This window comes from Oncorhynchus masou, chromosome 24 (genome assembly GCF_036934945.1).
Source record: "Oncorhynchus masou masou isolate Uvic2021 chromosome 24, UVic_Omas_1.1, whole genome shotgun sequence".
NCBI lineage: Eukaryota > Metazoa > Chordata > Actinopteri > Salmoniformes > Salmonidae > Oncorhynchus > Oncorhynchus masou.
In genome coordinates this window covers 102,032,839-102,049,172 of record NC_088235.1, presented here as the reverse complement: position 1 = coordinate 102,049,172, position 16,334 = coordinate 102,032,839, and the positions used below count along the sequence as shown (strand labels likewise).

Sequence of the window (16,334 nt, the reverse complement as noted above, 5' to 3'; positions counted from 1 at the left end):
CAGTACCCAGTTGCACAGGGCGGGGTCGAGACCCAGGGTCTCGAGCTTGATGACGAGCTTGGAGGGTACTATAGTGTTGAATGCCGAGCTGTAGTCGATGAACAGCATTCTCACATAGGTATTCCTCTTGTCCAGATGGGTTAGGGCAGTGTGCAGTGAGGTTGAGATTGCATCGTCTGTGGACCTATTTGGGCGGTAAGCAAATTGGAGTGGGTCTAGGGTGTCAGGTAGGGTGGAGGTGATATGGTCCTTGACTAGTCTCTCAAAGCACTTCATGATGACGGAAGTGAGTGCTACGGGGCGGTAGTCGTTTAGCTCAGTTACCTTAGCTTTCTTGGGAACAGGAACAATGGTGGCCCTCTTGAAGCATGTGGGAACAGCAGACTGGTATTGGGATTGATTGAATATGTCCGTAAACACACCAGCCAGCTGGTCTGCGCATGCTCTGAGGGCGCGGCTGGGGATGCCGTCTGGGCCTGCAGCCTTGCGAGGGTTAACACGTTTAAATGTTTTACTCACCTCGGCTGCAGTGAAGGAGAGACCGCATGTTTCCGTTGCAGGCCGTGTCAGTGGCACTGTATTGTCCTCAAAGCGGGTAAAAAAAAGTTATTTAGTCTGCCTGGGAGCAAGACATCCTGGTCCGTGACTGGGCTGGATTTCTTCCTGTAGTCCGTGATTGACTGTAGACCCTGCCACATGCCTCTTGTGTCTGAGCCGTTGAATTGAGATTCTACTTTGTCTCTGTACTGACGCTTAGCTTGTTTGATAGCCTTGTGGAGGGAATAGCTGCACTGTTTGTATTTGGTCATGTTACCAGACACCTTGCCCTGATTAAAAGCAGTGGTTCGCGCTTTCAGTTTCACGCGAATGCTACCATCAATCCACGGTTTCTGGTTAGGGAATGTTTTAATCGTTGCTATGGGAACAACATCTTCAACGCAAGTTCTAATGAACTCGCACACCGAATCAGCGTATTCGTCAATGTTGTTATCTGACGCAATAAGAAACATGTCCCAGTCCACGTGATGGAAGCAGTCTTGGAGTGTGGAGTCAGCTTGGTCGGACCAGCGTTGGACAGACCCCAGCGTGGGAGCTTCTTGTTTCAGTTTTTGTCTGTAAGCAGGGTCGTGGTCAGCTTTTCCGAAAGGGGGGCGGGACAGGGCCTTATATGCGTCACGGAAGTTAGAGTAACAGTGATCCAAGGTTTTTCCACCCCTGGTTGCGCAATCGATATGCTGATAAAATTTAGGGAGTCTTGTTTTCAGATTAGCCTTGTTAAAATCCCCAGCAACAATGAATGCAGCCTCCGGATAAATGGTTTCCAGTTTGCAAAGAGTTAAATAAAGTTCGTTCAGAGCCATCGATGTGTCTGCTTGGGGGGGATATATACGGCTGTGATTATAATCGAAGAGAATTCTCTTGGTAGATAATGCGGTCTACATTTGATTGTGAGGAATTCTAAATCAGGTGAACAGAAGGATTTGAGTTCCTGTATGTTTCTTTCATCGCACCATGTCTCGTTAGCCATAAGGCATACGCCCCCACCACTCTTCTTACCAGAAAGGTGTTTGTTTCTGTCGGCGCGATGCGTGGAGAAACCCGTTGGCTGCACCGCTTCGGATAGCGTCTCTCCAGTGAGCCATGTTTCCGTGAAGCACAGAACGTTACAGTCTCTGATGTCCCTATGGAATGCTACCCTTGCTCGGATTTCATCAACATTGTTGTCAAGAGACTGGACATTGGCAAGAAGAATGCTAGGGAGTGGTGCACGGTGTGCCCGTCTCCGGAGTCTGACTAGAAGACCGCCTCGTTTCCCTCTTTTTCGGAGTCGTTTTTTGGGTCGCTGCATGCAATCCATTCCGTTGTCCTGTTTGTAAGGCAGAACACAGGATCCGAGTCGCGAAAAACATATTCTTGGTCGTACTGATGGTGAGTTGACGCTGATCTTATATTCAGTAGTTCTTCTCGACTGTATGTAATGAAACCTAAGATGACCTGGGGTACTAATGTAAGAAATAACACGTAAAAAAAAAAAAAACTGCATAGTTTCCTAGGAAACGCCGGAAGTAACGGACTGGTTTTCTGATCCACGTCACTAACTTTTTTTTCAAAGGTATCTGTGACCAACAGAGGCATTTCTGTATTCCCAGTCATGTGAAATCCATAGATTAGGGCCTAATTAATTTATTTCAATTAACTGATTTCCTTATATGAACGAACTGTAAACTCAGTAAAATCTTTGAAATTGTTGCATGTTGCGTTTTATATTTTTGTTCAGTGTACATTTATACATTTACATTTTAGTCATTTAGCAGACACTCTTATCCAGAGTGAATTACACAATCAATTAGGGTTAAGTGCCTTGCTCAAGTGCACATTGACATTTTTCACATATGATTCGAACCCGCAACTTTTTGGTTACTGGCCTACCGCTAAAGGTAGAGAGGTAACAGAACAGTGTCCCTGGGATCTGCTCCTGTCCTTAAAGGATCCTCTAGTCGAGCTGCAGTAGAAACAGGCCAGGAGCTAATAAAGTTTGTCACTGTCACACAGTCAGGTCACAGAGAGGGTAGAGCTGCACTAGAAAGGGCTAGACAATGGATAGATGAGGTGAGAAAACAGAGGGCAAATATCACCCAGTTTTCTTCTCTCTCCTATTCTTTCCTCTCTGCTTTGTCTCCTCATATCTCTCTCTTTGTAACGGTCTGAGTGTAGTGGGTGAGGAGTCAGGCGCAGGAAGCAGAGAGTTCAGGGGAGTGCTATTTTAATGCACAGAGAAACGGTGAACATAAGCCAACCCCCACGAAAACACAGGGAGTAATGAACAAACAAATACCCCAAACAGGGGACTTAAACTGTCCAGATAAAAACCCACAAAATGGGAAAACACAAAACACAAGTACACCAAACAGACGGTCACAATAATTAATCCCGCACAAGGAACCAGGCGGGCCGGCTGACTAATAAAGCCTTACTACTAACTACCTAACTCAAAACAGGTGCACTCAATAAACACATAAGGAGGGGGAGGAAATAATCAGTGGCAGCTAGTAGGCCGGCGACGACGACCGCCGAGCGCCACCCGAACGGGAAGGGGAGTGTCCTTCGGTCGGAGTCGTGACACTCTTACTTCCTTTTCTAAGTAGTTTCTCTCTCTCTCCTGTTATCATTCGCTTCCTGGCTATTGGACTGGACTGTAGTTGAGCAGAGTGCTGGTAACCCTCTGAACCATTATCTGTCTATTGCTTGGGCCCAGACTCCCATCCCGGAGAGGATCAGCACATGCAGGCTTTTGTACCAGCCCAGCCCTAACTAAGATATAAAAGAATAGGCTACCAAACCTGTTCGAAAGGGTTGCTTAACTATTGAGGTGGCTCTGGTCTCTCTCTACCAATTTAAGTAAATCCTTCTTTAGTTTTAGTGCCCCCATTGTTGGTATAACCTGCAAAACCATTGGCTCTTGACCCCGTGTTGCCGCTAGGGCATTTTAGGACTCTGGTGTTTAATGAATTTATTGAGGATTGCAGTTGTTTTGATTGATTGTAATCAATCAATATATATTATTATTTTGGTTTTATTTGGAATGTTTATTTTCTTGATTGTGAAATGTTTTGTACTCAGGGCATCATTGTGAATTTGACCCTGGTCTCAATTGGGCTCCACCTGAATAAATACAACTTAAATTTAAAAAAGAACATAAAAAAACACCTGACTCAACTAATCAATTAATTACTTCTTCAATTTAGACCATCATTGGTTGAATCAGGTGTTTTAGAGCTGGGCTGGAACAAATTCCTGCATACCCTGGCCTGTAGCTCTCCTGGGCCGGAGTAAGCATGCGTCAATAAGCATGCTTGGTGTAGGCTGTTATTGTAACAGTGATTCCACAGGCCTCTCTGTTAACCAGTGTAAATCTCCTTCACAGCCATGTCAACAGACACAGGAACTGCCATGTTCTGAGGGGCTTTGTCCATTCTAGTAATTGTATTTCTATGGCTGGAACACTGGAGTAGAGCTCAGGGAATGGTAGGCTTCCGCTCTAAATCTCTATGGAGATATCTATGGCACTCCCTCTGCTTTCCTGTTCTCTCCTCCATCTCATCTCTTCTCCACTCACCCTTTTCCTCTTATGCCCTCATCATCTGTTCTTTCCCATCCTCTATTGTTTAACCCCATGGTCATCTCCTTTTTTTAAACTTTTCTTCTTGTCTCTTCTTCCCTCTCTCGGTTGTCTTGCGTGTTTCTTTGTATCATGTTGTAGTAGTCCCTGGTGGTTAAGGTGCCAGTTTCATAGCCCCCTTGTTGCTGATTGGAAGTGTCCAGTCTTCTCAGAGTGAACTTCGGCATTTAATCTCTTCTCTCGATGCCACTATGCATCCACAATCATAACATGACTTGTTATTTAGAAAATTCTTCCTTCAATCCATCCCCCCTACTCACTTTTCACTGGCTGGCGGCTTAATCTCCTGAGCACTGGGGGTCAGTGGAGGAGAGTGGAGGAGGCAGTCTGGCAGAGCTAGGGGGGAGGGAGGGACGGATATAGTAGGGGACTCCTCTCAGGAAGCATTTGCTGGCTGTTAATTGTACAGGGGGAGGGAGCATGCCATGGCTTAATGAGGGGGAGAGGTGCAAGCAATGAATTTGGCAAGGGAGGAAAAGGGAGGGAGGGATGGAGAGAGCATTTCACATGGACCTGAGCATGACTGGGGAGAATGCATTGTGCATAAGGAAGCACAGGACTGGCTCATTTTAAAATGTGACAGCATGTGTCTTGCCTTATGTTTTCCGGTTTTAAGAAACCTAGCTTACATCTGTAATTAAATCCTAATCATTTGTAGATTTAGTATAATATTCTGCAGCTGCAAGTGAGTTAATCATTTGTTGTGTATTACTACAGTAGCTCTGTTGTTATGGAGACCTCAGCAGTGCTAGGCTAATTGTCAGTCTGTCCTGCAGCTCAGTCTCTGCTCCACAGCCAGAAACATAAACATCCTCTCGCTCCCTCTCCCAATTCTCTCTCTCTCACCATCTCTCTCTTTCTTCCCCGTCTCTCTCCCCCATCTAGCTCTCTTTCTCCCCATCTATCTCTCTTTTTTATTTTACCTTTATTTAACCAGGCAAGTCAGTTAAGAACAAATTCTTATTTTCAATGACGGCCTAGGAACAGTGGGTTAACTGCCTGTTCAGGGGCAGAACGACAGATTTGTACCTTGTCAGCTCGGGGGTTTGAACTTGCAACCTTCCGGCTACTAGTCCAACGCTCTAACCACTAGGCTACCCTGCCGCCCCTTTCTCCCCCATCTCTCTCTTTCACTCTTTGTTTTTTTCTCCATTACGGCCCTGCTACACTATAGTCATCGGGCGTCCGACATTGCCGTCAGCCATCAGCCATTGAGGGAATGCTTCCTTTGAAATCAATGAAAGCTGCTATACTGCCCTTGTTGCGCTCGCGTTACGTCACGTCCAATTGCAGCATCCAAGCTCAATAATCGCTGAGGTTGGCTGACGATTGCACGTTCATTCTATCTTGTGTATTGAAATAATGAGACATAACGTTTATTTTGGTTGCATATGGCCTCCACTAGACACCACTGGTTATTTTACAAAGATTTATGAAATCAAGAAGCTACTATCTAACACAAACTATAGCTAACTGTAAGGGTTTTCTTTGGTGGAAGAAGGTGAGGACCAAAGCACGGCGTGGTGAGTGTTCATGATTATTTAATAGAAATGAACACTGAATGACAAAAACAACAAGAGACCGAAATGAAACCGAAACAGTTCTGTCTGGTGCAGACACAAAACAGAAAACAAACACCCACAACCAAAATGGGGAAAACAGGCTTCCAAAGTATGATTCTCAATCAGAGACAATGAACGACACCTGCCTCTGATTGAGAACCATACTAGGCCAAACACATAGAAATATACCAACATAGAAAAAGGATATAGACTACCCACCCCAACTCACACCCTGACCAACCTAACACTAAGACATAAAAGGGAACTACGGTCAGAATGTGACACTAGCTAGCAACATTGACTATTTTCACAATGTAAAGAAAATAAACTTGTGTAATTAGAGGATCAATTAGTATAACCACAAGAAACAATTTAATTAGTACTTGCGAAAAACTGCACCAAAGCTATTGATTACACTGTACTTTTGCATGATCGATGAATATGTTACATTTCAGTAGGGAAGAATAGAATAAAGATGCTCTTCCGCTCTGCTCCTCCGCTCTCAAAACTCTGTTAAGCAGGTATAAAATCACATTGACATGACCCTGATAGCAACGGAAAGCGTGTAGTGGAGCGGTCATCCTTTACTCTGGCTCTCACCCCCCCTCCATGTAAAATGAATCACCAGCCACACACACACATCTCTCTTTCTCTCCCTGCCCTCCCTCCCTCCCTCCTTTTCTCGCTCCATCTCTCCCTATACCCCTCTCGCTGGTGGCAGGCTGAGAGTAGCGGTACACACACCTCCCTCCCTCCTCTACTCCCTCTAGGGCCAGATGGCATCGTGGTGGAAGAAATGGTAGCAGCAGTAGTAGAAGAAATGGTAGCAGCAGTAGCAGAAGAAATGGTAGCAGCAGCAGTACAAGAAATGGTAGCAGCAGCAGTACAAGAAATGGTAACAGCAGTAGTACAAGAAATGCTAGCCGAAGTAGTACTTAGAAATGGTAGCAGAAGTAGTACAAGAAATGGTAGCAGCAGCAGTAGAAGAAGAAATGATAGCAGCAGAAAAGGTAGCAGTAGTACAAGCAGCAGCAGTAGTAGTAGAAGAAACGGTAGCAGCAGAAAAGGTAGCAGTAGTAGTAGTAGCAGCAGCAGTAGCAGCAGCAGTAGTAGTAGTAGCAGCAGCATTAGTAGTAGCAGCAGCAGTAGTAGTAGCAGCAGCAGTAGTAGTAGTAGCAGCAGCAGCAGTAGTAGTAGTAGCGGCAGCAGTAGTAGTAGCAGCAGTAGTAGTAGTAGCAGCAGCAGTAGTAGTAGCAGCAGCAGTAGTAGTAGTAGCAGCAGCAGCAGTAGTAGTAGAAGAAATGGTAGCCGCAGCAGCAGTAGTGGTAGCAGTGGTAGTAGTAGAACGGTTGCAGCGGTAGTAGCAGCAGTAGAAGAAAGGTAGTAGTAGTAGTAGTAGTAGTAGTACAGTAGTAGTAGCAGTAGTAGAACGGTAACAGCAGTAGTAGCAGTAGTAGAACGGTAGCAGTAGTAGTAGTAGTAGAACGGTAACAGTAGTAGTAGCAGTAGTAGAACGGTAACAGTAGTAGTATTAGAACGGTAACAGTAGTAGTAGTAGTAGTAGAACGGTAACCGTAGTAGTAGTAGTAGTAGTAGTAGAACGGTAACAGTAGTAGTAGTAGTAGAAGAACGGTAACAGCAGTAGTAGTAGAACGGTAACAGTAGTAGTAGTAGAACGGTAACAGTAGTAGTAGTAGTAGTAGAACGGTAACAGCAGTAGTAGTAGAACGGTAACAGCAGTAGTAGTAGAACGGTAACAGTAGTAGTATTAGAACGGTAACCGTAGTAGTAGTAGTAGTAGAACGGTAACAGTAGTAGTAGTAGTAGTAGAACGGTAACAGTAGTAGTAGTAGTAGTAGAACGGTAACAGCAGTAGTAGTAGAACGGTAACAGTAGTAGTAGCAGTATTAGAACGGTAACAGTAGTAGTAGTAGTAGCAGTAGCAGTAGTAGTATTAGAACGGTAACAGTAGTAGTAGCAGTAGTAGAACAGTAGCAGTAGCATTAGTAGTAGTAGAACCGTTCTGCTGCTGCTTCTACTACCACTGCTACCGTTCTGCTGCTGCTACTACTACCACTGCTACCGTTCTACTACTACCACCCATACCGTTATACTACTACTACTGCTGCTTTTACCGTTCTACTACTACTACTACTGCTACCTTTCTACTGCTACTACTAGTAGTAGTAGTAGTAATAGTAGTAGTAGTAGTAGAACGGTAAAAGCAGCAGTAGTAGTAGTATAACACTTGGTCATCTCCCGTCTGCATTACTGCAACTCGCTGTTGGCTGGGCTCCCTGCCTGTGCCATTAAACCCCTACAACTCATCCAGAACGCCGCAGCCCGTCTGGTGTTCAACCTTCCCAAGTTCTCTTACGTCACCCCGCTCCTCCGCTCACTCCACTGGCTTCCAGTTGAAGCTCGCATCCGCTACAAGACCATGGTGCTTGCCTACGGAGCTGTGAGGGGAACGGCACCCCAGTACCTCCAGGCTCTGATCAGGCCCTACACCCAAACAAGGGCACTGCGTTCATCCACCTCTGGCCTGCTCGCCTCCCTACCACTGAGGAAGTACAGTTCCCTCTCAGCCCAGTCAAAACTGTTCGCTGCTCTGGCCCCCCAATGGTGGAACAAACTCCCTCACGACGCCAGGACAGCGGAGTCAATCACCACCTTCCGGAGACACCTGAAACCCCACCTCTTCAAGGAATACCTAGGATAGGATAAAGTAATCCTTCTCACCCCCCTTAAATGATTTAGATGCACTATTGTAAAGTGGCTGTTCCACTGGATGTCAGAAGGTGAATTCACCAATTTGTAAGTCGCTCTGGATAAGAGCGTCTGCTAAATGACTTAAATGTAATGTAAAATGTATAACGGTAGCAGTGGTAGTAGTAGCAGCAGCAGAACGGTAGCAGCCCTAGTAATAGCAGCAGCAGAACGGTAGCAGCGGTAGCAGTAGTAGCAGCAGAACTGTAGCAGCGGTAGCAGCAGTAGTAGTAGTAGAAGAAATGGTAGCCACAGCAGCAGTAGTGGTAGCAGTGGTAGTAGTAGAACGGTTGCAGCGGTAGTAGCAGCAGTTGAAGAAAGGTGGTAGTAGTAGTAGTAGTAGTAGTAGTAGTAGAACGGTAAAAGCAGCAGTAGTAGTAGTATAACGGTAGCAGTGGTAGTAGTAGCAGCAGCAGAACGGTAGCAGTGGTAGTAGTAGCAGCAGCAGAACGGTAGCAGCGGTAGTAGTAGCAGCAGCAGAACGGTAGCAGCGGTAGCAGTAGTAGAAGCAGAACTGTAGCAGCGGTAGCAGCAGTAGTGGTAGTAGTTGAACAGTAGTAGTAGTAGCAGCAGAATAATGGTAGAAGCGGTAGTAGTAGAAGCAGAACGGTAGCAGTGGTAGTAGTAGCAGTAGCAGTGGTAGTAGTAGCAGCAGCAGAACGGTGGTAGTAGCAGTAGTAGTATCAGCAGAATGGTAGTTGTAGTAGCAGAACGGTAGCAGTGGTAGTAGTTGCAGTAGCAGTGGTAATAGTAGCAGCAGCAAAACGGTAGCAGCGGTAGTAGTAGAAGTGGTAGTAGTAGCAGCAGAATATTGGTAGAAGCAGTAGTAGTAGCAGCAGAACGGTAGCAGTGGTAGTAGTAGCAGTAGCAGCAGCAAAACGGTAGCTGCGGTAGCAGTATCAGTGGTACTAGTAGCAGCAGCAGAACGGTAGCAGTGGTAACAGTAGTAGGAGCAGAACGGTAGCAGCGGCAGCAGCAGTAGTAGTAGCAGTTGAACGGTAGTAGTAGTAGCAGTAGAAGAATGGTAGCAGTGGTAGTAGCAGCAGCAGAACGGTAGCAGTTGTAGTAGTAGCAGCAGAATGGTAGCAGCGATAGTTGTAGCAGCAGAACGGTAGTAGTATTATTAGTAGTAGTAGCAGCAGAACGGTAGCAGTGGCAGTAGTAGCAGCAGAACGGTAGCAGTGGTAGTAGCAGAAGCAGAACAGTAGTAGCAGCAGCAGAAAGGTAGCAGTTGTAGTAGTAGTAGCAGAACGGTAGCAGTGGCAGTAGTAGCAGCAGAACGGTAGCAGTGGTAGTAGCAGCAGCAGAACGGTAGCAGTGATAGTAGCAGCAACAAAACGGTGGTAGTAGTAGTAGTAGCAGCAGCAGAATGGTAGCAGTGGTAGTAGTAGCAGCAGAACGGTAGCAGAACGGTAGTAGCAGCAGCAGAACAGTAGCAGTGGTAGTAGAAGCAGCAGAACGGAAGCAGCGGTAGCAGTAGCAGAAGAACGGTAGAAGTAGTAGTAGTAGTAGTAGGAGAAGTAGTAGTAGTAGTAGTAGTAGTAGTAGCAGCAGCAGAACGGTAGCAGCAGTAGTAGCAGTGGTAGGAGCAGCAGCAGCAGAACGGTAGCAGTGGTAGTAGCAGCTGCAGCAGAACGGTAGCAGTTGTAGTAGTAGCAGCAGCAGAACGGTAGCAGCGGTAGTAGTAGCAGCAGCAGAACGGTAGCAGTGGTAGTAGTAGCAGCAACAGAACGGTGGTAGTAGCAGTAGTAGTATCAGCAGCAGAACAGTAGCAGCAGTAGTAGTAATAGTAGTAGTAGCAGCAGCAGTAGAACGGTAGCAGCAGTAGTAGTAGCAGCAGAACGGTAGTAGTAGTAGCAGCAGAATATTGGTAGAAGTTGTAGTAGTAGCAGCAGAACGGTAGCAGTGGTAGTAGTAGCAGCAGAACGGTAGCAGTGGTAGTAGCAGCAGCAGAACGGTAGCAGTGATAGTAGCAGCAACAGAACGGTGGTAGTAGTAGTAGTAGCAGCAAGTAGTAGTAGTAGTAGTAGGAGAAGTAGTAGTAGTAGTAGTAGTAGTAGCAGCAGCAGAACGGTAGCAGCAGTAGTAGCAGTGGTAGGAGCAGCAGCAGCAGAACGGTAGCAGTGGTAGTAGCAGCTGCAGCAGAACGGTAGCAGTTGTAGTAGTAGCAGCAGCAGAACGGTAGCAGCGGTAGTAGTAGCAGCAGCAGAACGGTAGCAGTGGTAGTAGTAGCAGCAACAGAATGGTGGTAGTAGCAGTAGTAGTATCAGCAGCAGAACAGTAGTAGCAGTAGTAGTAATAGTAGTAGTAGCAGCAGCAGTAGAACGGTAGCAGCAGTAGTAGTAGCAGCAGAACGGTAGTAGTAGTAGCAGCAGAATATTGGTAGAAGCTGTAGTAGTAGCAGCAGAACGGTAGCAGTGGTAGTAGTAGCAGCAGAACGGTAGCAGTGGTAGTAGCAGAAGCAGAACAGTAGTAGCAGCAGCAGAAAGGTAGCAGTTGTAGTAGTAGCAGCAGAATGGTAGCAGCGGTAGTTGTAGCAGCAGAATAGTAGTAGTAGTAGTAGTAGTAGTAGCAGCAGAACTGTAGCAGTGGCAGTAGTAGCAGCAGAACGGTAGCAGTGGTAGTAGCAGAAGCAGAACAGTAGTAGCAGCAGCAGAAAGGTAGCAGTTGTAGTAGTAGCAGCAGAATGGTAGCAGCTGTAGTTGTAGCAGCAGAATGGTAGTAGTAGTAGTAGTAGTAGCAGCAGAACGGTAGCAGTGGCAGTAGTAGCAGCAGAACGGTAGCAGTGGTAGTAGCAGCAGCAGAACGGTAGCAGTGATAGTAGCAGCAACAGAATGGTGGTAGTAGTAGTAGTAGCAGCAGCAGAATGGTAGCAGTGGTAGTAGTAGCAGCAGAACGGTAGTAGCAGCAGCAGAACAGTAGCAGTGGTAGTAGAAGCAGCAGAACGGAAGCAGCGGTAGCAGTAGCAGAAGAACGGTAGAAGTAGTAGTAGTAGTAGTAGGAGAAGTGGTAGTAGTAGTAGTAGTAGTAGTAGCAGCTGCAGAACGGTAGCAGCAGTAGTAGCAGCAGAACGGTAGCAGTGGTAGGAGCAGCAGCAGCAGAACGGTAGCAGTGGTAGTAGTAGCAGCAACAGAACGGTAGCAGTGGTAGTAGTAGCAGCAACAGAACGGTGGTAGTAGCAGTAGTAGTATCAGCAGCAGAACAGTAGCAGCAGTAGTAGTAATAGTAGTAGTAGCAGCAGCAGTAGAACGGTAGCAGCAGTAGGAGTAGCAGCAGAACGGTAGTAGTAGAAGCAGCAGAATATTGGTAGAAGCTGTAGTAGTGCCAGCAGAACGGTAGCAGTGGTAGTAGTTGCAGTAGCAGTGGTAATAGTAGCAGCAGCAAAACGGTAGCAGCGGTAGTAGTAGCAGTAGTAGTGGTAGTAGTAGCAGCAGAATATTGGTAGAAGCAGTATTAGTAGCAGCAGAACGGTAGCAGTGGTAGTAGTTGCAGCAGCAAAATGGTAGCAGCGGTAGTAGTAGCAGTAGCAGTGGTAGTAGTAGCAGCAGAATATTGGTAGATGCAGTATTAGTAGCAGTGGTAGTAGTAGCAGTAGCAGCAGCAAAACGGTAGCTGCGGTAGCAGTAGCAGTAGTAGTAGTTGAACGGTAGTAGTAGTAGCAGCAGAAGAACGGTAGCAGTTGTAGTAGTAGCAGCAGAATGGTAGCAGCGATAGTTGTAGCAGCAGAACGGTAGCAGTGGCAGTAGTAGCAGCAGAACGGTAGCAGTGGTAGTAGCAGAAGCAGAACGGTAGCAACGGTAGTAGCAGAAGCAGAATGGTAGCAGCGGTAGTAGTAATAGTAGTAGTAGTAGCAGCAGTAGAAAGGTAGCAGTCGTAGTAGTAGCAGCAGAACGGTAGCAGTGGTAGTAGCAGCTGCAGCAGAACGGTAGCAGCGGTAGTAGTAGCAGCAGCAGAACAGTAGCAGCGGTAGTAGTACTAGCAGCAGAACGTTAGCAGTGATAGTAGTAACGGCAGCAGCAGTAGTAGCAGCAGAACGGTAGCAGTGGTAGTAGCAGCAGCAGAACGGTAGCAGTGGTAGTAGTAGCAGCAGCACAACAGTAGCAGCGGTAGTAGTAGCACCAGCAGAACGGTAGCAGTGGTAGTACTAGCAGCAGCAGAACAGTAGCAGCGGTAGCAGCAGCAGAATGGTAGCAGTGGTAGAACAGTAGTAGTAGTAGCAGCAGCAGCAGCAGAATGGTAGCAGTGGTAGTAGTAGAGCAGAACGGTAGCAGAACGGTAGTAGCAGCAGCAGAACGGTAGCAGCAGTAGTAGCAGCAGAACGGTAGCAGTGGTTGTAGCAGCAGCAGAACGGTAGCAGTGGTAGTAGCAGCAGCGGAACGGTAGCAGCGGTAGAAGTATTAGTAGAGCGTTATATTAGCGGTAGCAGCGGTAGTAGTAATAGTAGTAGTAGTAGCAGCAGCAGAACGGTAGCAGTGGTAGTAGTAGCAGCAGCAGAAAGGTAGCAGCAGCAGAACGTTAGCAGCGGTAGTGGTAGTAGCAGCAGAACTGTCGCAGCGGTAGTAGTAGCAGCAGCAGAACGGTGGTAGTAGTAGTAGCAGCAGAACGGTAGTAGTAGTAGTAGTAGTAGTAGAAGTAGTAGTAGTAGTAGTAGCAGCAGAACGGTAGCAGAATGGTAGTAGCAGCAGCAGAACGGTAGCAGTGGTAGTGGAAGCAGCAGAACGGTAGCAGCGGTAGCAGTAGCAGCAGAACGGTAGTAGTAGTAGTAGGAGAAGTAGTAGTAGTAGTAGTAGTAGTAGTAGTGGTAGCAGCAGCAGCACGGTAGCAGCAGTAGTAGCAGCAGAACGGTAGTAGTAGTAGGAGTAGTAGTAGTAGTAGTAGTAGAACGGTAACAGTAGTAGTAGTAGCAGCAGAATGGTAGCAGCTGTAATTGTAGTAGTAGTAGTAGCAGAACGGTAGCAGCGGTAGTAGTAGGAACAGCAGCAGCAGAATGCTTGCAGTGGTAGTAGCAGTAGAACGGTAGCAGTAGTAGTAGTAGCAGCAGAATGGTAGCAGCTGTAATGGTAGCAGGTGTAATTGTAGTAGTAGTAGTAGCAGAACGGTAGCAGCGGTAGTAGTAGGAGCAGCAGCAGCAGAATTGTTGCAGTAGCAGTAGCATCAACACGGTAGCAGCGGTAGTAGTAGTTGTAGAATTGGTAACAGCAGCAGCAGAATGGTAGCGGTGGTAGTAATAGTGGTAGCAGCGGTAGGTGTAGCAGAACAGTAACAGAAGCAGTAGTAGTAGTAGCACGGTAGCAGTGATGGTAGTAGTAGCAGCAGAACGATAGCAGCGGTAGTCGTTGTAGTAGTAGAAGTAGCAGAACGGAAGCAGTGCTACTAGTAGCAGAACAGTAGTGGTAGGAGTAGTAGTACCAGCAGAACAGTAGCGGTGGTATTAGTAGTTACAGAACAGTAGTAGTAGTAGTAGCTGAACGGTAGCAGCAGTGGTAGTAGTAGTAGCATAATGGTTGTAGTGGTAGCAGCGGTAGCTCCTTCAACTGTTGGGCTGAGTCTAGAGGGGCAGCTGTACACAGCGTCGGCCTCCCTGAAGTCACAATGATGTATTATTATCCCCAGTGGCAGTGGAGAGGGAGAGAGAAAGGGAGGGTCAGAGAGAGGGTGGTTGGGAGGAATGGAGGGATAGAGAGAGGCAGAGAGGGAGAGCAGTCATACAGAGCCAGCAGTCAGAGCAAAAACAGTGGGAGGGAATAGCAGAGAGAAGGCAGAACACTGTGAAAATAGAGATTTTAAAATACTGTCAACCTACAGAAAAATGTATATACCAGCTAGGAGGGGAAATACATCTATTCTGTAACCAAAATCAGGGGGTGAGTGTGTTGGGGAGTGTGTCCTCAACATGGGCTTTCAATTCACTTCAACCTGCTCGTTATTCTTGCAACTAGCAAATCATTAATCTCATTCATCGCCCAGCAGAGTCCAGATACTTCAGCGTCACAAGGTAGGCAGGGGAGGGGTGTGTGTTTTCTATGCGTTAACATGCTTACGTTTGAGTGGGTGTGTGAGAGTGTGTGTGAGGGAGGGAAAGAGAGAGGTTACTAGTAGGGCCAGGCTGTCAGAAGATGCAAATGCCATGTGACTGCAGAGAACCTTAGGGATTGGCTGAGAGCAGCTGTGACCTCAGCAAGCATCACTCCCTCTTTCTCTCTCGCTCTGCCTCTCCACCCCCGTCCCTCCCTCTTTACCCCCTCTTTTTCTAATCTTTTTAGAATAGCTTTTTTTCTTCCTCAGCATCCTCAGCTGATTGTGTAGGTTAGTAGCAGCATCCATGGCCTAAGCCCCAGCCCCTGCCTCTCTCGGGCTACAGATCGGCACAGTGCCCAGTCAGCCCCACCTCTCTGCCCAGCCGTGGTGCATGGACCCTGGGCCAGTTGACAGACGACGTGTGGGGGTGTTTGAGGCTGGGTGTTATCCGTGGCACTAGGCTTTGTGTTCTAGTTTATCATTTGCTAACCAGGGGCTTCTCTCCCCCTCCTGCTGTCTTTTCAGGCTCCTTGGAGATAGAGGAATGCAAATCTGCAATCATGATGGAAGGTAAGACACATTTTCATTGATTCCCTATTTATTTATCCGCCTCCTCAACGGTGTCTCATCTGCTAGCAGTGTGTGTGTGTGTGTGTGTGTGTGTGTGTGTGTGTGTGTGTGTGTGTGTGTGTGTGTGTGTGTGTGTGTGTGTGTGTGCGTGTGCGCGTGCGCGTGTGCGTGTGTGCGTGTGTGCGTGTGCGTGTGTGTTTGGCCGTTTCAAATGTCATAAGCTGCCCTGCTATTTTGAGTGCATGCATTCCAGTGATCTTGCATGTCATTCAGTGGGAAGGGCACAGCCACCGTTGAGAATGTCTCTCCCTACCATGCCAACACAATGGCCCAGCTAATTGAACACGGTGTGTTTTTTCTCTCTCCCCCTCTTCCCTTCCCGTCATAAAGATTATTTGGTTTTATTGTGCGGAAGGGCTTATGGGCCAGCTGGCTAGCTTGTATAAATTCTATTTGTATGGAGCGACACACGCACACACACACACACACACACACACACACACACACACACACACACACACACACACGGTTAACACGGTGTGTTCTGCTGTAGCATGTATATGCGCGGCCAGTGGCTTGCGTTGTGTTTGAAGGCCATTTTCAACCTTAGGTATAGCTGCATTAGTTCATGTGTACATGCTGTGGACAGATTGATCTGTCACAGTCACCTTGTGTTGAAAACACACATTACATTCTGGTCGTTCTTAAACGCATGTATGACCCTTTATGTTGATGACATAATCAGTCTGCGGTGATGGAGAGAGAGAAGTGTTATTTATGCATTCTGTAAACACAAGATGCATTTAATACATTTATTCTGCCTGCTCCGATTTGTTCATATAATCCATTATCTATTTTAAAAATTCATCCTCTATTTGTAACAGTGACTTATCCGTAGAAATATTATCTAGTCTAATAAGCCATTCTGATTCTATGGACTTATCTTATATTTATCTTTCTATTGATTTTGACAATATTACTACTCATTTACCTATATTTAAGCATGATAATGGCATCATTCAGACCTAGTTTGCCCAGTGTGTTGGGTATATGAACACCCAGACCGTCAGTACCCTGACGTTCCCCTCTGTAGTAGTACAGTAATATAAACACCCAGACCGTCAGTACCCTGACGTTCCCCTCTGTAGTAGTACAGTAATATAAACACCCAGACCGTCAGTACCCTGACGTTCCCCTCTGTAGTAGTACAGTAATATAAACACCCAGACCGTCAG

At 46.7% G+C, this 16,334-nt stretch overlaps 1 protein-coding gene across 1 annotated transcript in view; it reads left to right on the top strand.

The window, feature by feature from the left end:
- The window catches only part of sgip1a (SH3GL interacting endocytic adaptor 1a), a 159,056-nt gene that overhangs the window by 10,158 nt on the left and 132,564 nt on the right, over positions 1–16,334 (top strand). The window contains 1 exon segment of the mRNA XM_064932988.1: positions 15,055–15,099. Coding sequence (XP_064789060.1) covers positions 15,055–15,099 — 45 coding nt within the window.